Source organism: Beta vulgaris, chromosome 6 (genome assembly GCF_026745355.1).
Source record: "Beta vulgaris subsp. vulgaris cultivar EL10 chromosome 6, EL10.2, whole genome shotgun sequence".
NCBI lineage: Eukaryota > Viridiplantae > Streptophyta > Magnoliopsida > Caryophyllales > Amaranthaceae > Beta > Beta vulgaris.
In genome coordinates, this window is record NC_079207.1 from 6,451,179 (window position 1) to 6,475,363 (window position 24,185).

Below are 24,185 nucleotides of genomic sequence, written 5' to 3' on the forward strand. Positions count from 1 at the left end.
GTTTTTCGATCTCCTTCGAAAGACAAGGTTTTTCGACCTCCTTCGAAAGACAGGGTTTTTCTCCTCTTTTAGAGGGGGAATTTCTACAGGTTACAATACGGGATACTAGATCTAATGGATTGTCGTGAAATTATTTTGTTGGTGAAGAATTATGCGGGATCACAAAGGTTATCAATTTTTCAAATACGGTCAGATGAATCCGACGGAAATCATCCTCACGACTACAAGGGATCGTTAGATTGTCTCTCCAACAAGGCTGTATTTTCCAGCGATATAAGCGGGAGATGTTCCACATTGCAAGATTTGTTTGACGATCGTAGTTTATGAAGGAAATTTTTGTTTGATTCAACTTATGTATTTGTTTGATTCGATTGCTTATTTAGATGTCGTATGACTTTTTATTAATGAATTAATTTTACTATTCAAAAAAAAAAGAAGATGCGAATTTCAGAGACCTATAATTCGTATTATAACAACAATCTGTTAAAAAAAAAGTACTATAACTAAATTTTGATTGAGATACCATATTAAACGTTTCAAGTGGAATGAAAAGTTAAGCTAATTTTCCAACCTTATGTTTTTTTTTCTTCGTTTTTAGTTTACCAATACGAATATAAACGTGTCCATGAAAGAAATGAGAACCTACAACCAACCTAGACCAACTTCGATTCTTAGGATTGTTATTGTAATTTGTAGATTTGTGGTTTCTACTTCCATGGCTGTAGTAACCTAGTAATCCTTGGCAAAGAAAATAGATGCTCACATGTTACAATTCACAATCCTAACGGACGGGCTAAACGGGCCCAAAACTCTAGAAACGCGAATCCGGGAACTCTCTCTCCAGTCTCCACACCTTTAACTCTTTACTCTTGTGACTTGTCTCTCAAACTCTGACTAATAATATACACAACACAGTCTACTACTATACTCCCAAAATTCCTTCCCTAATTTGGCGCTTCTTCTTCTTCGTCTTCTTTCTCCCACTCCTTCAAATTCCTTCAACTTATACTCCAAAGAAAAAGAAACAAAAGGCGCGATGAAGCGAACATTCGACGAAATCTCCGACGAAGAATGGGAAAATCACTCCTTCAAACCCTCGAAAATCCTCAACTCTTCTTCCTCAAAACCTCCTCCTTCAATCGAATCCTTCGCTTTCACCTCTCGCTCTGCTCCGATCGACCTCACCGATGATGGCGACGAAGACTACGTTCCGCCACCGGACGATGTCGGAGATTTAGAGGACGACGACGAAGATTTGGAAGACGATGACGTCGATGTCGCCGCAACTTCCGGTCGTAGAAGAAGGTTTGTTGTCGACGACGACGACGACGATGATATCGATAACGATAATGATAACGATGAGGATGATTTGCAGGAGGTGGTTGAAGTGAAATCCGAAGGTGAGGAAGAAGAAGAGGAGGAAATGGAGTTGTTATCTGATACTGATGATGATGAAGATGATGATGATGAGAAATTGGAGAAAGAAGAGGAGGATGTGGTTGGGAGAGCATTGCAGAAATGTGCTAAGATTTCTGCTGAGCTACGGAAGGAGTTGAATGGACCTTCTGTTACTGTTGCTGATCGTTATGCTGAGTCCGTTTCTTCTTCTGTCAGGATTGTTACTCAGGTCAGTTGTTATTGAGCTTTTTTTGTTTGTTTGTTGAATTTTCCGTAAATTTTTGGTTTATTGAACTTTCTGGAGTTGTAGTAATGTAGATTCTAGGAGCTATTTGCTAGATTAGTTAATTCAGCTAGGTTATAGTCAATTCACTTAGGCTGTAGTTAATTGAGTTAGTTTATAGTTAATTAAGTTAGGTTTTAGTGAATTCAGCTAGGTTATAGTTTGGAAGGTTGCTTAATTTCGTTTATGTTGAGGAGAATGCTATTTCGGAAGTAGTTTGGGAGGTTGCATGATTTAGTGTAAGTTGAGGAGGATGCTAATTCTGCTGCTTTTAGCTAAATATGGTTGCATTCAGACTTTGCGTCCGAGTTTTAGGTTTTGTGAGACGCTAGGAATGATAAGCTTGTTTCATTATCAGTGTTCTTTCTGTAGCAACACTAAGTGTATATTGGATGTGTGGTGAATTGTTGTTAACTCTAATTAGGTAGAGAATCACTGTTCTCTGGGATTAGAATTTCCTGTTATGTCGAAGTTTACTTATATTAGTTGTGTTTTGATTGTGGCAGACTGTGCTTTGTTGACGAGAGAATGATATTGTTGAGAGAGAAGATAAAGTGATGTTGATGTAAAAGTAGAGCAAAAACACTGTTTTATCTTTCTGAAATGAAGTAAGACTTGATGTTCTTTTGGGGAAGTCTTGGGGGTTTGCTTGGTATTCTTGAGGGAAGGTTGATACATCTTTTGAAAAGTGTTCTATGTACTAGATTCTCTTTTGTTGACTTCTTTTTTTTTTTTGAAAAGGATTTTAATCATGCTGGTCATTTTATATTGTATGATAGAAATTAGTCAATTTGAACCCCGTTTGTTCAGATAGGGGTTTTAGCTACAAGAGCATTGTTTGCATATTTGAAATTTGAATAACGGATGACGGGCACTTGGAAGTATTAAGGGTGGCTATGTTATGAAGTGTTTGTTAAGGTTTTTAATTTAATAGTTCAGACTTCAGGCCTTGATAATAGCAGATTTATGTAGAAAACCTTGATAAGTATAGGTGTGAATCACAAAGATGGAGTCTAAATGAATATCTCAAATAGAACAAGAAAGATTAGTCCATTTGGTAGCGGTTATTAGTGGTGGTAGTGGTTATGATTCTGTAGGTAATTTCTTGAAGAAAGTTCTAACTTCCATGCGAATGTTTATGGCAATGCTTGTCCATCCTAAATATCTTTTTTCATTATTTTGTTATCATCCATTAGCACTTTAGTGGTGGTATTAAATGTTTACGAAAATTTGAAAATAAAAACACAGGCTAGGGGTTGTCTTTCCTTTACCATGGGATGATGGGACTGACATATAGTAACTTTACAATCTTACCTAAAAATATTGTTTATCATTATCATCATTTATTGTTGGTTACCAAACGAGCCATGAGGGTAAAGTACATGATTCACACATTTTCTCAATGCTACATGAAAGTATTCCCTATTTCACTTACCTATAGCATATAAATCGATAATAGGAATTAGAAGTGAAATTTATTTTGACTAGAACACCAGTATCCTATCAACAACTTACTTGTAGATCCAGTTTTATTTTGACTAGAACACCAGTTTGAAAACATAATGCTACCATGAGATGGATTCCATGAAAATTTCCTTTTAAAATGAGCAAAGTAAAGGGAAATTTCTAAATCTTAGAAGACTAGCTCTACAGTCTACATACTTGCTCCTGAAGCTGAAATGTCTCGATGATAGCTCTTGTAAATAACTCAAGTACTCAACCCTGGACCTCGCATGCCAAGTCACTCAAAGGGTGCACCCTACTCAAGATATTGTGTTTTGGTTTTAATATCTGTCTTATTTTTTCATGTTTAGGCTATATCTAAATGCTTTGTAGGCCTCTAAGCCATGATTTTTGTGTGGACCCTAGAGCATGATCTGGCTCTATGTTAGATTAATATGATGTTTCTGCTATGAGCCTGTTGTGGGGTATTCAATAATAATCAAATTCAGTTTCAGGTCTAGTTGTCCCTTTCCATTATCAATTGATTGTGAGGATTTAACCATCACATCAGGCTCTTATATTAATCATATTTACTTTTTTCAAATTGTTGCTTAAAAAAAAAGCCTTGCTTGAATTTTTCTGCCTTTTTTTTTTGCAATACATGTAAGTGCTATGTATGGAATATGGGTTGTGACAAAAGTAAAATAGGGAAGCTGAAAAGCATATGGCCTGTAGAGGGACGATCTGTTTCCAGCATATGAGGCATTTGTGTGAGGATTTTTCTTCTTCTTTGGATTTGGTGGGTTATGAGTTTTTTTTAAAGATAACTGCTTGTTTGGGTTGTACTTGCAGTGATTTTTTTATCTTTATTCCTTTTCGCTGATGGTGGTCATATTCCTTATAAGCTTCCATATGTTTTGAAGATAGTTACTGAAATAGTTCTTAGTTTACCTGTTTCCCTGTTCACTTCTTTGATTAATTCCCGCCCAGGATCATATTAATTCAGCTTGTGGAGCAGAGAATTCAGATTTCCAGCCACTTCTTAAGCCATACCAGCTTGTTGGGGTCAATTTTCTTTTGTTGCTGAAAAAAAAGAAGATAGGTGGAGGTAAGAAGTATCTGATGCATCAGATGTTACTTTTGAAGCTACATCATGTATACTGTTTACTTTGTTTCCCTTTATCTGGTGTTCCCTCTAAATGCTGTAAACTGTAATTTACATAGTTTGTCTGCAAGGTGATTTATGTGAAGATATGATCTAAATTTTTTCTTTGATTTAAACTGTGTTACAACTGGATAATGATTCTCGTTGAGTGGAATATCCTTTTGTATTTGGTTGGATGTTTGGTCTCAAAAAGTGCAGTTTAGGCAATCTTGTGTACACTGTACAGCGCCTTAGTGCATCAAGACACACCCCTAGTGACAAGGACAAGGATGTATTATGAGGCGCCTCCAAGAAACTAAGTGCTTTAATCATCTCGTTGATGATAGGACTGAGTCACTGACTGCTTTTATGGTGGAGGTCTGAAGGATAAGAAAAGAAAGTAAACGAGATACCGGCATTGCAAATATTACGCCTAATTTTCTTAGGGGGATCCTGAATTGTGTGCCGCGTATCTAGGTTTATCTTTTCTGTCTCTCATGCTCTCTTCTTCTTCCTACTAAATTCTTGTCTTTGCTTTAAGTACAAAGAAGTTGAAGCTCTACAAACCACTCATTTGTACAGTTAGTTGATCCAGAGTATAATTAAGGAGAAAAAAAAGGATGAGGCGATAGAAGTTTTCCCTCTGTCCCAGAATAATCACATACTAGCCTTTGCCAAAAGTTGTTGGAGACCTAATCTGTGGGTAGCCGCTAGCAACATTACTTTTGCACAAAGTTTTTGGAGACCATATTTGTGGTTCAAGGTCTTTTGTTATTGCATGGTAAATGTTGATATGATAGCTGGGTATTATTTTATAAAAGATAGGGGGAGTTTGGGCCATTTATATATTATTATACTTCCTCCGTTTTGATATTATTGCAAGATACTCATTAGGAATATTTCTTAAGCAAAACAATATAATAAGAGGGGTGGTCCACTTGGGGCATGTGATTAAAAAAATGAAGAGAGAGTATGAGATTATATCATCATTATGAAGTTCAAGGGTACACGAATCTGGCAAGGGAGGTTGGTTACAGGCAACAAATTCAAGATTAGTACTTGAATTGAGAGGGAGAGCGATTCTCGCGCCTCCTATGTTTACGACAAGTAACCATGAAAATAATTGAGGATTTTGCCCACATAAAAGAAGATGTAGAATGAGACAAACGACAGTGCAGAAAACCCAACTAATTGAGACTCAAAAGTGAAGCAAACCCAGCAATTTTAGCACAAAAAGGAACCAAACCCAGTATTCTTATCACCAAATATGAAGCAAACCCAGAAATTTTCTAGGTCCAACAATGTTTTTAAACATAGACAGGAGGAAATTCTCTTTGGTTAGCGTGATGGGTTTAGGATCATAGTTAAGTTTGATTGGCAAAGGAGCTGCTGATCAGCTCATGCCTTCTGTGATTATTAACAAACACAGGTTATATGTTTTAGTAATAACCTTAAAGTAGTCCCGCAGGCTCCTTGGTATTAGAATCGACCAAAGTCCATTATGCCAATAAGACCGTATATGAAGTGGACGTAATATTGCCTGGTTTGACACCTTGCTTTATCGGCTTTACATGTGCCCACTGAGGAGAGCCGATTATGATGGGCGGAGGCTCCTGGGATTCTCTGGTGCAGACGTGCAGCTGATTAATGATTCTCTCTCTCTGGTTGCTTTTTTTTTGGTTTTCTTTTCTTTGTGTTGAATTCTAGTGCTAGGATTTGAGGCTATATGATTTTTATACTAGTATTAATCGGGTTTGGGTTGGGCCAAGAACAATAACTCTATGTGGGATACAGAACTGGCTGCTGAATATGAAACTGTATGGCTGTATGTAAGAATTAATGCACACGACACACTCTTATATGTGCATTCATTTAAATGGAGATATAAGGGAATTATATTCTAAATGTCGGTTTCAATAACCATGTCCAAACTACAAGTTCAAACTTAGGCTCCACGTCCTTTAGATTTGACTTTCTGGTGTAAGACACTAAGATGTGTGCCTATATTTGACACTTGTACCGGTGTCTGTATAACACAAGATATCTTTATAATTTACAGTGAAGAGGTCTTGTTGTCTACTTGTGTTGCTTTCTTTTTCCATTTATCATTGCCTTTAATCAGTTTTTTCACATGCAGCTATATTAGCTGATGAGATGGGTTTGGGGAAGACTGTTCAGGTATTGCTATTATCCAGCTCCAGATGTCCTATTGTATGCTTTACCATCTCTAAATTGTGTACAACTTTTGTTCTCCTTTCTTTCAGGCTATAACTTATTTGATGTTGCTGAACCACTTGGAAAATGATCCGGGCCCACATTTGGTTGTGTGTCCAGCTTCAGTTTTGGAGAATTGGGAAAGAGAGCTTACAAAGTGGTGTCCAACATTTTCAGTGTTACAATTTCATGGAGCTGGTAGAGCAGCATATGCTAAAGAGCTAAGCTCATTGGCCAAAGCTGGATTGCCACCTCCGTTTAATGTGCTCCTTGTTTGTTACTCACTCTTTGAGCGGCACAGGTTTGGGAATGATCTTTTTGTGCTATGTATCATCTCTCTACCACATGTACCTATTCTGATTATGATGCTTGTTATGGCACTAGCGCACAACAGAAAGACGACCGAAAAATTCTGAAACGTTGGAGATGGAGCTGTGTCTTGATGGATGAGGCTCATGCGTTGAAAGATAAAAACAGCTACAGATGGAAGAATTTGATGTCAGTTGCAAAAAATGCAAAACAGCGTCTGATGCTCACTGGAACTCCACTACAGAATGATCTACATGTATGCTACTGTTGGTAACTGTATTTTATCTTTGTATATTTCTGACATATTTAGATCTCTGACATTAGGGATACTATCTAGGGTCAGCTAGCTCTACGGGGATCAGGATATGCTAGTATTTTGAAGTAGCTGCTCTACAATTGTCCTCTTGCTCCACTTGCCTTCTGTTGGTTTGCAGAGCTGCAGGGAAGATATGCTTAGATCTTTGGACTTCGGTATTTGCCAATTAGGTTTCCTTGGATGGCTGCATCCAAGATGTCTATTAAGAAAGAGATGTACTGAACAACGGTAGTGAAAACTGAGTATCCAGAGTTGCTAATATTTACTCATTAGTGACTGAATGCCAAATTAGGGTCCATAGACCAGAATAATGAACCAGTATCTATCCAGAAAGGATCAAGAGCAAATCTAACAAAGTTAATTGTTTGTGAACCACTGCAATAGTTTCTTACAAAGTAAGTAGGTATAGTGATTAGTGGGTGATCACTATTATAAGAAATGATTAACCTAATCTTTCTTAAGCTTTATGGGTGATTCATGAAAGAATGATGTTTTTCCATACCAATATAACAGTAAAATCATTTATTTGTATACCTAGCAATCTGTGTTCCTTGAGAGTAAGGCATTTCTGCTGTTGTGTTTGTTTCATGCACTTGAATTTTCCTTCTTTGGGGCAACATCGAGGCTGTCAGCCCAGAATATTGAATTCCTCCTTTCTAGGCCTTCTCTAGTTTATCTTCACTCATGCTTTCGTGAAATAGTTCTCTTGATTAAACATGTTCTTTTTTTTGTTGGTTTTCACACTCTATGTTGGTTTGATTCATTTCGTTCTCTTTGGTTAAGTAATGCCTGTTCATATCAATCGATTTTCTTGATTTCCCACTATTATACTGCACTCTTTTAATGTCCACTCATTTAATAAATTCTTAAAATTAATGAAACATTGACATTGAGACAAACACTTTGGGGAAAAAGTTGACATTGAGACAAACACTTTGGGGAAAAAGGACTATTATGTAGTGTGGTTGCACCAATCTTAGGAGAGAAGCAAATGTGTGATGTCCTTGTTAGGGAAACTGGAAATATGTTTTTGATGTTGATGGTGAAGGTAGCACTTGTCATATTTGAGGGCTCTGCTTTATTGGTGTTAGTGGGTTTCAGGAGTAATAGAGAACTTTTGGAGGTGTATGGTGTTACTGTTACGCTATACTTAGTGTGCTGTTAAGGTGAGAGTGTAAATCTCATGCCTTTGAGAGTTGAATAATTATAATTTTTTTTAATGATCTATCGGCTTAAGTGTCTGTTAACCTTGTGCTTTGGGGGGGGGGGGTTGGACCTGCTGTTTTTACTGTCTCTTTAGATTCCTGTGAGGTGCACCTAGACGATTTTTTTCTTCAGTAGAATCCAAGGGCAACTTGTGATTTGGATAAAATATTTACCAGATTTCCACAATTAACCTTTAAGAGTAGCCTACCAAAGAGTGTTCTCATCCACAAACACACCTTGTACTTAAGGAAACATTGAACCTCTTCTGCCGTTTTTTTCCTTTCTTTCTGGTTCTAAGTAGATGGGCTTGTGTTGCTCTACAAACATTTTTTTTCAACTTTTTATTCAGTACTCTGTTGGAGTGAGTATTCTGTGTGATTTTCTAATTGAAATCTCATTAGCGGAGAATCTTATTCTCTAATAGATGACAGTGGCTTCCTTTTGCGGCTTTATGTTGCTGCAGGAGTTGTGGTCGTTGTTGGAGTTCATGCTGCCTGATCTGTTTGTTACAGAGGACGTGGATTTGAAAAAGCTACTCAAAGCTGATGATTATGATCTTATTACTCGTATGAAGTCCATTTTAGGCCCATTTATTTTGAGGCGCTTGAAATCTGATGTAATGCAGCAGCTTGTACCCAAAGAACAGCGCGTAAGTTATGAGCTAGTTTGCTTCACTACTTTATACTAAAGTTGAGGTTCTTGGTTGTGGATTTTCTCAAAGTTTCTCATACACCCCCCTGTTCCATAATATAGTGCATATTTGGGAATTATGACTACTAATTTCTCCAAATGTGCATCGGTAACAAAATGTTTCTAATGCGAATTTATAATATTGTTCTTTATATTTTTTTTGTCATCATACTTTCTGAGAATCAAGCAGTCCAAGTTTGATCGCGGAAAGCATGGTTGTCGTATGTTATGAGATGGAGGGAACCTTTTTATAAATCACCTTTTTGTCATCAGTTATTTCTTAAATATTTGGGAATTTTGCTTCAATTATAATGCAGGTTGAGTTTGTGTACATGGAAAAAGAACATGAAGATGCTTATAATGAAGCCATTCAAGAGTATCGTGCAGTGTCGCAAGCTCGTATGCCTAAGAGCTCTGACCATAATTCAAATAATGTTGTACAAGTTCTACCTCGCCGTCAGATTTCAAATTACTTTGTGCAGTTTCGTAAGGTGCATTTTGTGGCTGGTCATGCCTTAAATTACTACTACGATTGTTGTTAGTGCATGATGCATACTGGTCTTGTAGACTGATCTTTTCCTTACTGCTTCTTTGATACATGGGAATAAGAGTTGTAGAAATGAGGGGCTCATTTCCACAAAATAAGGAAATCAAGGAGTCAAAGGGTTTTTGATTCTTACAGTTTATCTTCACGAGAGGAGCTGAGTGCTATCTTACGAGTAAGAATGGGGAAATAGTTTTCATTAAAATTACTGGTAACTATAAATATTACTTTCTCCATTCCAAAATGTTTCACAATATTTAAGGTTAGTCCGTAGGGGGGCGTAGAATAATGAGATGTAGCAGGTTTTTGTTATAAGAGTATGAGAGAATGGAAATGAAAACAGAATTAGAAGTTGTGAAGAGGTAGAGAGAGAAAAGAGAAAGTAAGAGAATGTACAGGGATGGAAAAGGAGCAAAAAGGTTGATTTGGTGGAGAAACTATACTTTGTAACTCAAAAGAGAAAAGTGAATGATAATATCTATTTAACAGAAGTCTGGAAAAGATTGTGGGGCCCGAGGGATTACATACTTTAGTTACATTTGTTCTCTCTCCATTCCTGTTTCTGGTATCTCAAGCATGCTCATGGAAATGACGAATTATACTACTCTCAAAGAACTTATTCCACTTTCTCATTTCCACTCCCACAAATTGATGCCCATATACCTAATGAGCTGTTGGTCGTAACTTATTTTGTTTTACAGATTGCAAATCATCCTTTGCTAGTAAGACGTATCTACAATGATGAGGATATTGTTCGGTATGCCAAGAAGTTATACCCAAAGGGTGTTTTTGGTCATGAATGTAAACTGGACAGAGTAATAGATGAAATGAAGGGTTATAGTGACTTCTCTATTCATCGGGTAATTCTTCTTACTTTTTTTTGTTGTTGGTTCTTTTAGGCAGAAGAGTTTATCACGTCTCTCTGTCGGTCTGTTGAGTAATTAAAAGAATAGACGAGACTTAAGTTTGGAAAATTTGAAGTTCTTTTTTCTTGAAATGATTTAAGAAAGTTGTTTTTTACTCTCTTCCTCCCTAATTTTTGTTTGAGTAGGAGTTTTTGGAGGAAATGTGAGAGAAAGGAAAAAGATATTCATTTTTCCTTGTTTAGATACAACTTGGGGGATGGGAAGGAAGGGAATTTGAAGGATTCATTTTACTTCCCCTATATTCAAGAACCAAATTCTTCCAATGTTGGAAAGATTTGGAAGGTTAATGGCTTAATGCAAGCTCACTCTTCTCTCCATTTCCTTTTGCTGACCTTCCATCTCCTTCCCTCCCCCTTTCTTTTCCTCCATCATTTTTATCAAGAAAATTGTAAATGATAGGCCTCATTCGATCGAAGTTCATCTTTGATTGAGCTACAAAAACCATTATTAGTTTGCATGGTAAATTATTTGGCATTGTAATTTGATCAAGCTATTGTTGCTTCTCTTTTACACTTTGTTGGATAACAATCATGGACGGAAAGGTAGGGGACGGAAGAGTGAGCTTGTAATTTCCTTCCAAATTTTCCCAAGACTGTAAACATTTGGTTATTAAGGGACGAAAAATGAATCCTTCCAATTTCCTTCTGTTCTCCCATGTTATCTCCAAACAAGAGATAATGAATCCTTTTCTTTTCCTTTCCTCCCTTTTCTTCAAATTTCCCTATCCAAACACATTCTAATTTCTATATGGATATGTAGTAGCTGCAGCCTGCAAGCCTGCAACACCACCTGGTGTGGCTACTAAGTACTAAAATGATAATATTTGTTAAAGCTTAGAAGTTAGCTTTACCTCAATTTTTTTGTTTTGCTTCATGTACTGAAGAACATTGTATAAGTCGGTTATGCTTGAGAGTTTATCACCTTCTATATTTTGGTGATTGTTGAATGGAATAAATTTGCTCGGTTGGTGAGACTGAGAAAATTGTTTCTTATTTCATTGAAGTGTATCAACTCTCTTTTGCAGCTTTTATTTAATTATGGTATTGAGGATGCAAAGGGTATCCTTCCAGAGGAACAGGTCATAAAGTCCGCAAAATGCCAGGTAAATCCAGAATACACCCCCTCCCATGTACAAAGAAATATATTGCTCCTTCATGTAAGATTGCGACTTCCTAGCTTATGGTCAAACCTCACAAAAATCTCAGACCTTAATATCTTACCAATATATAAGAAAAAGTTATTTCAGATTCATCTCAAAATGTATTTTAAAATCATTAGATTTTCATAAAATTTACTAGTACGTACTTCAAGATATTAATAGTCAACAAAATGCCTTGGAGACTGTAAAAGAGTAGTGTTGCAATCTTTTTTAATTGATGGGAATTATTGTGTCAAGAACACTAAATGATAATATTGCTCCTACTTGATGATTTACGAAGCTACCAATAACAGCCATGGGTACTATCAAACTTCAACCCTTTTATAAAAATTCCTTGCACTTTGCTATCAATATCAGTCTTTTACTGAACATACTGTCATAGAAGAGATGAACACGAGTCTCATTTGTGCCTCCACATATCAAGCAGCTGCTATTAGGGCTTATTTCCATCTTCTGCGATTTCTCTTTTGTTTGTAGCCTTCCAGAACTGCTAGCTATATCCTGAATTTTGGTTTAGTGACAGATATGCTGTTTTAAATTCCTATTACACCATTGAACTATTATTCCATTCAAGCAGTGGCCTTGTTTGTACAGCTTATCAATAGAATAGTAGTACATCTCTTTCACCAATGTGTGCGTTTCTAAGTGCTAGTAGTTCTTCGTTCACCTTACAAATATACCTAACTAGCATTTTTGCCCTTAGTTACTGAGTGGATCCATTAAACCCAAAGGTCATCTTTTTAAGATTCAATATGCCATATAAACTCACTTCCAAGTTTATTCCTAAGGACAATATTACTGACACCTGATCCTCCTTGCATCTTTGGAGAGCCCACTACACCCCATTTTTCACATAGGTTTTATACCCATTATCATCACCTTTCCATAAGATTTTTCTACAGATAAGAGTTTATTCTCCCTAGTACTGACTTGGGCAAAAAAAGATTTGAGCCAGTAGCTATGGAGGCTAATTAGAACAGAGTTTATCAGGTGAGTTTTACCTAGGATGACAATGGGTCAGACTTGGACCGCATTATACATGATCCGGCTATGACCCTACAAGAAATCTGATTATAAATTCGACTCCGACTTCGAAAGTCTAAATATGATCCCGACTTAAAACCCGAACATGTTCAGTCATCTTGTTTAATTCCCCTAAGTTCTAACAATACTGATGCACATTCAAATTTAGATCTGTTTTTTTGTTTTTTACAAAATGATAAAAGAACAAAAACGATCATATTCTATTCTTAAATTTAGCAGTATCACACAATTGAACTAGTAGTACACTAGTACTCCTAGCATATTGTGCAATCATGTGATGAAATATGAAGAAACCAAACAATAACAAGGACAAATAGCAAATAATAGAGAATGTCACAAATAGTAGTCGAAGCTTCGATTAAACGGTCCCAAGGGTCAAGAGTGATTTACACTACAATCACCACAGTTTGATTCCAATACAAAATGAAAATATTAAAAAGAATTGAAGCTTCTATTTTTTTAAAATAGAAAAATCTTATATAATACAAATAGTCTAATCATTGCTATTTTTTTAATTATTACTCCCTCTTTTGTTTTAATTGCTATATTTTGGATACGGATTTTTAGGACGTTTTATAACTCTTGGTATCTTTTATTCTTTTCAAGTACAAATTACAAAAAGTTGATATTATGAATCTACACATCAAAAAGAATCTAATAAGACCGCACATGGCTATTTTTTACTTACAAAAAAATCAAAATAATCGGTCAGTAGGTAGTTTGATTTCACAAAATAGAAATGTCGCAATTAAAAAGAAACACATGGAGTACAAATAATCTAATCATTACTATCTTTCTAAACAATGTTTTTCTTAATAGAAAATCTTATATAATACAATTGCCTCAAAGTCGTAGTCAGAGTGTAAAATAAGACCATTTGCCTCAATGTCGGAGTTGGATTTTTTATGGGATCCGACTCCGATCCTCCTCTGACTCAGAGTCGGACTTCTTAAATGGAGTTGAATCCGGATTTTTCTCCGGAGTCAGCTTGGATTTTTTTACTCTCGGTTCAGATCAGGATTCGATCCGTAGTGGATTGCTATTTCCTAGTTCTACCTAAAAATGACGACAGGTTCCTAGAGCTCGAGGTTGATATCTAGGTATCATCTTTTCAGTGCAGCTTTGATTGTTTTTTTTTTTGGGCACATAATGGGACCTCCAAGTATTTGGAAGGTAATTCACTTTCCATGAAACCAGAGATTGCGAGCATCTATCTCAGAGCTATATAAGGCAGACTTCTCACTATTTATTTTCAACCCAGAGGTCTCTAAAAATAACTGCAGACCCTGCAGAAGGGGGTAAGCTAAATCTGAAAAGCACAGATGATTGTTCTTCAAAGGAGACATCTTGAATGGAATTTGAAATCATACAATCACCAACATAATTCAGGTTCTTGGTGAGATAATCCTTGCGTAGGACAAAGATAAGACGAGACATGGAATCCCCTTTTCTAAGACCCCTTTCTGCTGGAAAATAACCTTCTGTGCTTCCATTGGTAATGAGAGGGATATTTGGTTTTGTAATGCAAGTCATGAGGATAGAGATAATATGGTCAGGAAAATTGAGATCAATCAGAAGATCTTCAGTTCTCCAGTTAATCATAAGCCAGAATGCTTGTCCTTTTGCTAATTGGTAGAGGAAATATATATGTTGCATACAGGCATTGGCTAAGCTTCTTCCTTCCTTGAAGCGAGATGGCCATCGTGTTCTGATATTTAGCCAGTGGACGTCAATGCTTGATATCTTGGAGTGGGCATTGGATGTGATCGGGGTAACATACAGACGTCTGGATGGAAGGTAAAATCAGCCAGCCTTCCTGTTCTGTATTGATTTATGAACTGTTCTGTTCTGGGATATTCTGCAACAAGCCGCTCTCTTTCTGTGTATATGTTGATTTTAGTGCAAATAGCATGATTAGTTCTGTGCTAACTAGTGGTGTACTTACAGTACGCAGGTGACTGAGAGACAAAGTATAGTGGATACTTTTAATAATGATACTTCAATCTCTGCATGCTTGCTGTCCACCAGAGCTGGAGGTCAGGGTTTGAACCTCATAGGAGCAGATACTGTCATAATACACGATATGGATTTCAACCCTCAAATTGACCGACAGGCAGAGGATCGCTGTCATCGTATTGGCCAGACAAAACCCGTTACTATATACAGGTTGGTTTTGCTTTTTAATTGGTCAGATATATGTAATTGTCTTGATGAGAAGATAAGTAGATTTTGCTTCCTTGGCAGATTGGTGACAAAAGGAACTGTAGACGAAGACGTTTACGAGATTGCGAAACGGAAGTTAGTTTTAGATGCTGCTATTTTGGAATCTGGGACAGTGGTGGTGGATAATGGTGATTTGATGCCTGAGAAGACTATGGGTGAGATATTGTCAGCGATTTTGTTGCGGTAAAAAATTTTCTCCACTCTTAACCCAGCTCTTGTATGTGTAGATGACATTGGCGGTTAATTTATTCATATTGTGTTTCTGGAATTTGTATATGTTCTATTCTATAAATCAGGCTTGTTTCAGTGAAGTCCATTTGTACTGCTTGTAAACCCATGTTACCTTTGCAAAAAGGGTGTTCTAATTTTGTATAACCTCGTCATAAGAAAAAAGAAATAGAAGACGAAATTAATCCTATATGATTAATCTGGCTCTCAAAGAAGTAGATGGAACTAGTTTTCATGTGGATCGTGGCACTAAATTTGTGTATCTATCTAGCAATCTCCGACAAGTATTACCAACTTCGAAAAGTGGAGTCTTAGAGAGTCCAATTTGATGCTCTAGTTTCCCAATTAACCCATACACATGAGTAAAAACCTAAAATTAGGTTGGTCAATTTATTTTGATAGAATAATGCATAACATCAGATAGTAATAACAATAAATCAATAATATGATGAAGATGGTAGTATGAGTAAGTAGTAGGAACATATATAGAATATTAATTGGATTTGGTAAGTACACTTGTACCTAATTGCAAAAACTGGATTACTCAGATTTATCAAAAATGAAATTTACAATTTACTGCAATTGGTGAAGTGTTTTTTTTTTTTTAAGATGAGAAGAAATTCTCTAAGATGTCTTTTGCATAGAGACTCTCCACCAAGAGGTCTATTTTAAGCTATTTTGACGGTGTTGGCCATTTTTCCACTATCATACCCGCTAAATTCATCTAAAGTACATAGATGTCTTCAGGATCATGTATCATCAATCCAAAATGTGTTTGCAACTAATTCCGGTTACATTGCTTAATAGTTCCAAATCCATCCACGCACCAAGGAAAATGCAAAATAGACTAATGCATGTACCATAAAGGGAATGAGGAATATACTTCTACAAAATTATCCAAGGGGTGTACCTAAGGGTGGTTATCACACGAGATGAATTCGAATTATATTGGGCTCGGTTCGTTTGTCGTTTAGCTGGATTTGGCCTGTGAGCTCGATAAGTGAAGCTCGGTTCGAGGTCGTGAGCTTCTCTCAAGGCTCGAGCTCGGTTTGGCTCGGCTCTGCTCGAGTTGAGAAAATTTTAAAATAAACCAAATACAACATTAAATCAAACAAAAAATTTATATTTGACAATATAAAAAAATCATTGACAGTTCTTGTGGAATGACAAACCAAATCCAAAAAGTAACATGAATATAAATATTCTACTTTATTTTTCCATGCTATCCAAATTAATTACTTACAAGTATACTTAAAAAAATTCACAAACTAGATTTAAAAGAATACAAAAAAAAAGAGACATGAATTGTTCAATGTAAAAAGTTGTATAAAAGGATATGTATACTAGCATTTTTAAGTGTCTAAGCCTATAATAACTTCTTTAAGTGTTTTAGGTTACAATAATTTTTTTATATAAAATAATAATCGAGCCTGTTTACGAGTTTCAAGTCGAGACTGACCTAATTCGGTCGATTTGTTTAGTTCTTGAGCTGAGCCTGAATTTGAGTGAGCTATTACGAGCCGAACTTTGACCTAGCCAAGTCCGCACAATTCACGAACAAGGCTATCTCATTATCACCACTAGGTTAACCGCGAATGGATATGAACGGGTGAGACAAAGGATAATTTAATTAGTACATGTTAATAGGGTAGTATATTGTGTTTTAGCTTATACATTCCTTGAAAATAATTCATGAATTGAATACTCCATCCGTTTCAAAATATAAGGCATGTACAATATTCGAGGTCGAACTTTAACTGTTAATTACTCTCAATTTATGTTAATAGAAATTTTTTAAAAATAATGTTATTATACTATTTTTCAAGACGAATCGAGCGGTATAATTTTTATAATTTTTTTTATCGTATTTGAGAGATATTTGTGGTCAAAGCAATTTTTCAGAAAGCATAAGTATCTTATATTTTAAAACAGAGAGAATACATTATGTTCTTGGGAACTAAATCATGGAAACTATATTTTTGTAAATATCTATTTTCGCAAAATTCAACTTCCACGGTTCCACCTATTAACACAATTTTAAAAAAACTTGTCACTGTTTAATGAGATATGGAGCTATCTTTACGTGAAGAAAGTCACATGCTATCTCTTGTTTATAGGTACGACCAATGATGGATGGAATTAATTATGTTTGTATAGTCCAAATTAGTCAAAAATGATCAATTGATGAAAATATTTATGTCAAATCAAAATTAGTCACAAGACTAATCTTTTCTTGTTAGGCAGCCATTTTCAGAATTAGTATGATAGTATCTGTGTGCTTATGTTAACGGTGAGCTTAGCCTCCCTATATTGAGCTACTTTTTGTTGTCATTTCATAGTTTATTAAAATACTAATGAACCATAAGTCAGTTTTCCTTGCCAATTTTGAACTTATAACATTACGTATTTTTTGAGGAAGAAAATGGGAAAGCAAACTCGTGTTCTTTTTTCTTTTTTAAGAAAACTTTCCAACAAAAAAAAATACTTCTTCGAGAGAGACATTTTTTGTGATCATCAAGTTACATAAATGAAAAGGTATATTGATTTTTTCTTTGACTAGGTATCAATAAATCCTTACCCAATTCTATTATAAGATTGGGTATTAATAAATCCTTACCAATTTCTTTTATAATAAAAAGGAAAATTATACGAGAATTGATTTCTTTTTTGTTGTCACGTATTATTATTAAGGGATTAAATAGTATCACAAATGATGTTCTGGTATAGTTTGAGATTTAGTTGGTAATTTCTTACAAGATGATTTTTATAACATATAACAAATTTAACTATATTGATAATAGAATGTGTTTTTGGCAAAGAAGGATTACTACAATATGATTTTTATAACATATACCCAATTATGTTGCTTTTAATCCATTCGGAGCAGACATACAAAAATGGGTTATGATTGACTTTGACCTAAAAATTTCACATTGTTTATATTTGGATAAATCAGTTTTGCGTCACAAAATTCCACTAAAAGCCAATTTTTGAAAATAAATTCGAGTAAGGTGATTCTTTTTTACATGTATAATTATTTTTACTTAGTTCTTCCTCATATAGCCTTTCTTTTTTTATTTAGGTATTTATTTATTTTATTATATTATTACTATTATAAAACAATTTAATTTTAGTTTAGTTTAGTTCAATTCATTTCAGTTCAGTCTCTTTACAATTCAATTTCTCTCATTTTAGTTCAGTTCAATTATATTAATTTTAATCTAGTTCAATTTAATTTCTTTCATTATAAAACAAGAGAGCTTGATTCTAAGAGGTTATCAGAATCATAGATCAGTTTAACTCATGATGCTGATTGGATAATTCCAAGTTCCAACCGTCGGACAATATAATTTAACAACTCACATAGTCCAATTAATAATTCTAAAAAGAGTATTTTAAAGAAAATAATTAATTTAATAAACTAGCTTTGAAAAGTATGGTGACTTGATATGAACATCAACGTCAAGAATAGATTATCACTATGTACTACAAAAAAAAATTTACTTTTTTCTTTAAAAGTCCCATCCAAAATAATTTATCGTCAGAAAAAAGTTAGAAGAATTAATAAAAGGATTGTTTAATCCATTACATTGATGAGAGTGAAATTTTATATATCTAGTGGTTGGATTAGGTCTTTCGTGGGTCCAAGAGATTCCACCTTTTGGTGATTAGAAGGATATTTTTAATGGAAATGACAATGACATAAATTATTCCAACACCCGACCAACTTAAGGAGGAATTGATCGAATAAAATCACAGCTTCATCATTCAAACAAGGTTTTGGGAAAGAAAATTTTAACCAGATGAAAAGGTGCTGTCTTTGGCTCTTTGCATCCAAAAGCTGAAACACTTGTGTACCTTCAGGTGCTCGATCACTTGATTAGAAATAAAGAAGATTGCACCTTTGTCAAAAAATTTATTTATGCCACTACATACTTAGGTTTAGTTTGTAAGAGGTCGTCACTTCAATATAATCATAGATTCAAGTTCGGATCTTGAACATACAACAATATTGATAACAAATATATAGCGTAATCTATTTAGCTTGACAGATTGTAACCGATTCCAAATATCTAAAGAAGTGTGCAAATCATGAGCAACAACGAAAACACGGCGAGATAAGTAACAAAAATCCATGATTTTATTTGTTAATCAATACGAAGATATTCATAAAAGTGCACATTATGAACGGAATTACCATATTCATCAATCACAGTAGCAGAAGGAATAGAAGCAGACCAAGTAATTGATGCGAAAGAAGCAGGCAAGTAATTTGAGTTTTCCATAAAAGATAATATTCAGGAGAAGAGAGAGTGGGAGAGTGATGATTACCAAGTTCGTGAGATTGGGTGCAGACAACTGGGGAAGACTAAAAACCGGCAGCGAGTTGGAATAAGTGTATGTCGTAGGTATGCCAGTAGAAATGTATAGTAGCGCCGGGTGGTGAAAACCGAGGAGAATTCCTCGTAGGAGGGCAGAACGTCGACAAGGAGGAGATGCGGGGACCGAAGGCTATGGGCTTGAGAAACCGACAGTGGCAGCCATGGTGGACAGCAGAGTTGTCGAAGCAAGCGGTGCACGTTGTTGTTGTATGCGTCGTGGAGGACGCAACAGCGGAAGACAACGTTGCGGCAGGGGCGGCGTCCATGATGGAGACGGTAGGCCAAAGGAAGGAAACATGGAGATTAAATTTTTTTTAATTTAACCTACGCTATGATACCATGTACAAGTGTGGAGAATAATTGTGTTAACCTGATTAGGTTAATCCTGACATTATATATATATAGTTACAATACAAATCTAATACGAATATAATTCTTCTCTATCTTGGTACATACAATATTACACTAATAGATTGAAATTTAGCCGGCTATATATATTGGATCCTAAAATAATTGTAAAAATTCTCTAGAAGAAAATGATACTAGCTCGGCTTTAATTTTTCTCCACTATCACGTCTCATACTTTCATATACTTTTCCAATAAATGCTGTAACTTGACTTCTTGCGAATTAGAGAAACAAGGAGGTCACTAAAAACAGATTTAGTAAATTAATCAAATATCTAACTGATTATTACATCTGTATTGTAAATATGCAATTATAAATATCCAAAAACTTATTTTCTTTAATAGCATAAAATAATATTATCTTTGAATACATTTAGTTTATACTTTATAGTATAACACAATAAATAAGCCATCAGGCCACAAATTTACTATTCTTAAACTAAAAGCAAACTCAAGTAGTCAAGTGTTGTAATCATTCTAGGTAAAAGTAAATTACCTAAGACAAGTGTATAATGTAAGTAAACATTTTTTATTCTCCTTTCTCCTTTAATTTTTTCATTGTTGAGGTTAATCTGAGCCATACTTTGATGTTAATGTTAGCTTTGAATTGAATAGGAGTATACTAGAAGTATACCATGCATTGTTAATGTTGTCTATATCCATAAAAAGGTTCTTTAAACCTAATACTCCTCTGTTTCAAAATATAAGGCATTCACGCTTTACGAAAATTTATTTTGACTACAAATATCTCTCAAATACGATAAACAAAAATTATAAAAATTAAACGGTTGGATTCGTCTTGAAAAATACTATAATAATGTTATTTTTAAAAAGTTTCTATCAACACAAATTAAGAATAATTAACGGTCAAAGTTCGACCTTGAACATCATACGTGCCTTATATTGTGAAACGGAAGGAGTAGTAGCCATGGGGCATCCAAGTAAGTTTTCACCATATCTTAAAATTTATTGCACTAAATGACAGTACAGTAAACTTTTAAATTGAATAATATGTTCAATTTATTATTTCAAATAGTCAGAAATATATGCACCATTTTATAATTAACATATTAAGAAAATAATGAGAAAATAAAACAAGAGTTGTATAAAGGTCTGTTCTCTTCGACATAAAATAATTGAACTAAACTAAACTTATTGCAACTAAAGAGAATTGAATTGAATTGAAATGAGTTAAATTATAACTAATAGAAATGATAGTTGGAACTGAACTGAACGAAACTGAATTGAACTGAAAAGCTTCAGAGAACGACAGATCCTAAGGATATGTTTATTGTAGATGCTAGCTAATTTTGTTGCAGATAACTTTATATTTGGTTAAATTGATTACTTTTTTTTTTTTTTTTTTTTTTGGAATAGCAAAATTAATTCATTAATAAAAAGTCATACGACATCTACATAAGCAATCGAATCAAACAAATACATAAGTTGAATCAAATATTGATTACTTTGTTGAACTTAACTTGTTCTCGAAATTTTACGTATAACAAATATTGATATTTTTCGCAATATACTCTCTTTCTCTCCCTCTCAATAATAAAAAAAAAAAACGACGATAATTTTTAGCTTACATAATTTCAACAATTATTACAATTTGATGGTGTCCATCACTCATCATTGCAACAAATATTAAAACTTTCTCTCTCCTCCGACATCTTCTACCTGATTTCTCTTGTTCGATCTTCTACCTGATTTCTCAGATCAATTTCTTGCAGTTTTGATTGTTTCTTTTCTTTGATTTCGATCTTGATTGTTGAGCCTAACTAGATCAAATCTTGCAGTTTTGAATTTCTTTTTGTTGTGATTTCATCTGCGTTTCTTCACTAATTTCAGTCGTAATCTTGAATTTCATCCGAATTTTAGTCGGAACTTCTACCAAACTTCATTTCCTATTGTGTAATCGGAATTTTGCGATTCTTCTTCGCGATTTCCTTTGGAATCTTGAACTTTCTTTATTTGATTTGTTTCACAAACAACAAGAAAAATGGCGATTGAATCTTTCGAACTCACTTATTGAAGCTTGGACGATGATCGTTATTGAAATTCTCCACACATTTGATTTGGAGCTTGTGGGGAGGTCTCGTTTATGGTTTGGTTGGATATCTTGATGTTGGCCTCAAAATTTTCTTTTGGTCATGGATTAAAAGAAATAATGACATGGAGTACTACAATTGATAATATGAAATATTAGAATAATGACATGAAACAGATTTATAAAATAACATGAAACAGATTTATAAAATAACATGAAACATATGTTAAAACAATATGAAATATACTAATAATGACATGAAAGAGTTTTATAAATGACGTACATGAAACTAATTAGAATTGACATAAAATATAACTCTAAATGATATAACATACCAGTAATGACATGAGATAAATTTTAAAATGACATAATACAATTCTAAAATGATATGAAACATACCAATAAATGACGTGAAAGAGTTATATATATGACATTAAAAAAAGTATACAGTAAATGACATCAAAATCAATTTCAAATGATATGAAATAAATGACAAAATAATACCAAATTCATGTCATTATTTGCATAGTCCACCTCATTTTTGTTGGATTATGTCTCATTGTGTATGTGTGAGATTTTGTTACACATTTAGAGGTGATCATTTTGGCCCGGTCCAACCCGTTTTTGGACAGATTTTTTCAGCCCGCGGTCATGCCGGACCTGGCCAGAATTTTTTTGGGCTTTGGACGGGCTTTGGGCAAGTCAAAAACGACTTTTTGGTCTATTTTTTGGCCCGCAAAAGCTTGCTAATTTATGTCCGAAATAGCGGGCTTTGGGCACAAAATTACGGCTCGAATTTAGGCCCATCCCGGCCCATGATCACCTCTATACACAATAAGTTATGGTGTAACATGTTTCACCCAATTAGACACACCCTTGAAAGTTTGTGCATATTATTGCGCGCTACAATGAACATATCTTTAGTTATCTGGTGGATACTTATACGATATTCCCTCCATTTCTTTTTAATAGTTACATTTTACCTTTTAATGCTTGCCAATATAAATGTTTGAGAATTAATATCTCCAAATTTGTATTTGTAAATTAAAATTAAAAAAAGTTAATATTTTAAAATTACTTATTGAGACGAATCAAATAAGATCTCACATAATTATATTTTTCTTTACCCATTAATCACAAATGATAGTTAAACATAAATTTTGTGAATAGTGTCAAAACCTAAAGTGTAACCTTTGGTTCTGTTTGGATAATCATTTTAGTTACCTTAAATGATAAGTTGCTAATAGGTTAAAATTTTTACCTTTTCAAAACCAGGTGACTAAAATTTTGGAGAATCTTTTTTAAATTTGACATCAACTAAGTTTGCCAAAACAATTTATCAACTTTTGCCAAACAATTAATCTAATCAGCTACCTTATCAGTTCCAGCTGTATCACAGTTTCAGTTAACTTGTCAATTTAAGTTTATTTTTAACTAGTATTGTTAAACAAAGCCAAAGTAAACAGAGAGAGTAGTGATATGTAATTAGAAGAGAGTAGCAATTTGTAATTAGGGGGTGAAAGTTCGGTGTGCGGTTTGGATTAGGGCCTAATCCAATCCGATCGATCCGAATAAAATTTGGATTTCAATTTTTCAATCCGAATCCAAACCAATTAGGGTTTGAATCCCATCCAATCCAATCCGAATTTGCATACTCTAGATTGGATCCGATCCGAAAATCCGATATATTTAAAACTCTAGTTTTTCGGTGAAATGAATTGAGCACAACTTAGTAAATTTAGAAAATGAGGAAATAAGTGCACTTAGTGTTTTAGGAGAAGGGTTGAAGTGCTATGTGTATTGGGCTATGGCATAGTTTTTTTATAAAAAAAAAATCAGTTAAGCACTTAAGCCCAATCCAGATACATAATACAAGACATATTACTATTTGGTTATATTGGAATTTTGGACCCGATTACCCTCGATCCAATACAATCCAATCCGAAAATCCAGTTTTTCAAAAAATCTCAATCCGAATCCAATCTGAACACAATTCAAATCCGATCCGAATTACTAATTCGAATTGGATTGGATTGGATTTTATCCGAATAATTTTCACCCCTATTTGTAATTAGATCCTAACTATCTTGAATCTCAAGAATCTCATAGCTAAGCTAATATCTTTAGACAAATATAGCTAGTTTTCTCCATCTTTCACCTACATACACTAATCAATAACTAATCCCTCGTCAAATGCCGATTGAGCTTAAGGCCTTAAGC

General features: G+C 34.5%; 1 protein-coding gene across 1 annotated transcript; it reads left to right on the plus strand.

The window, feature by feature from the left end:
- The first annotated feature begins 877 nt into the window (after nucleotides 1–877).
- Nucleotides 878–15,317, plus strand: LOC104895277 (protein CHROMATIN REMODELING 19). Its single transcript, XM_010681741.4, has 12 exons — nucleotides 878–1,627; nucleotides 4,115–4,232; nucleotides 6,406–6,446; nucleotides 6,533–6,783; nucleotides 6,867–7,047; nucleotides 8,777–8,962; nucleotides 9,321–9,494; nucleotides 10,249–10,407; nucleotides 11,498–11,575; nucleotides 14,337–14,473; nucleotides 14,624–14,842; nucleotides 14,921–15,317. Exons 1-12 carry the CDS (start codon nucleotides 1,037–1,039, stop codon nucleotides 15,084–15,086), a joined length of 2,301 nt encoding a protein of 766 aa, XP_010680043.3. The 5' UTR covers nucleotides 878–1,036; the 3' UTR covers nucleotides 15,087–15,317.
- The last annotated feature ends 8,868 nt before the right edge of the window (nucleotides 15,318–24,185 follow it).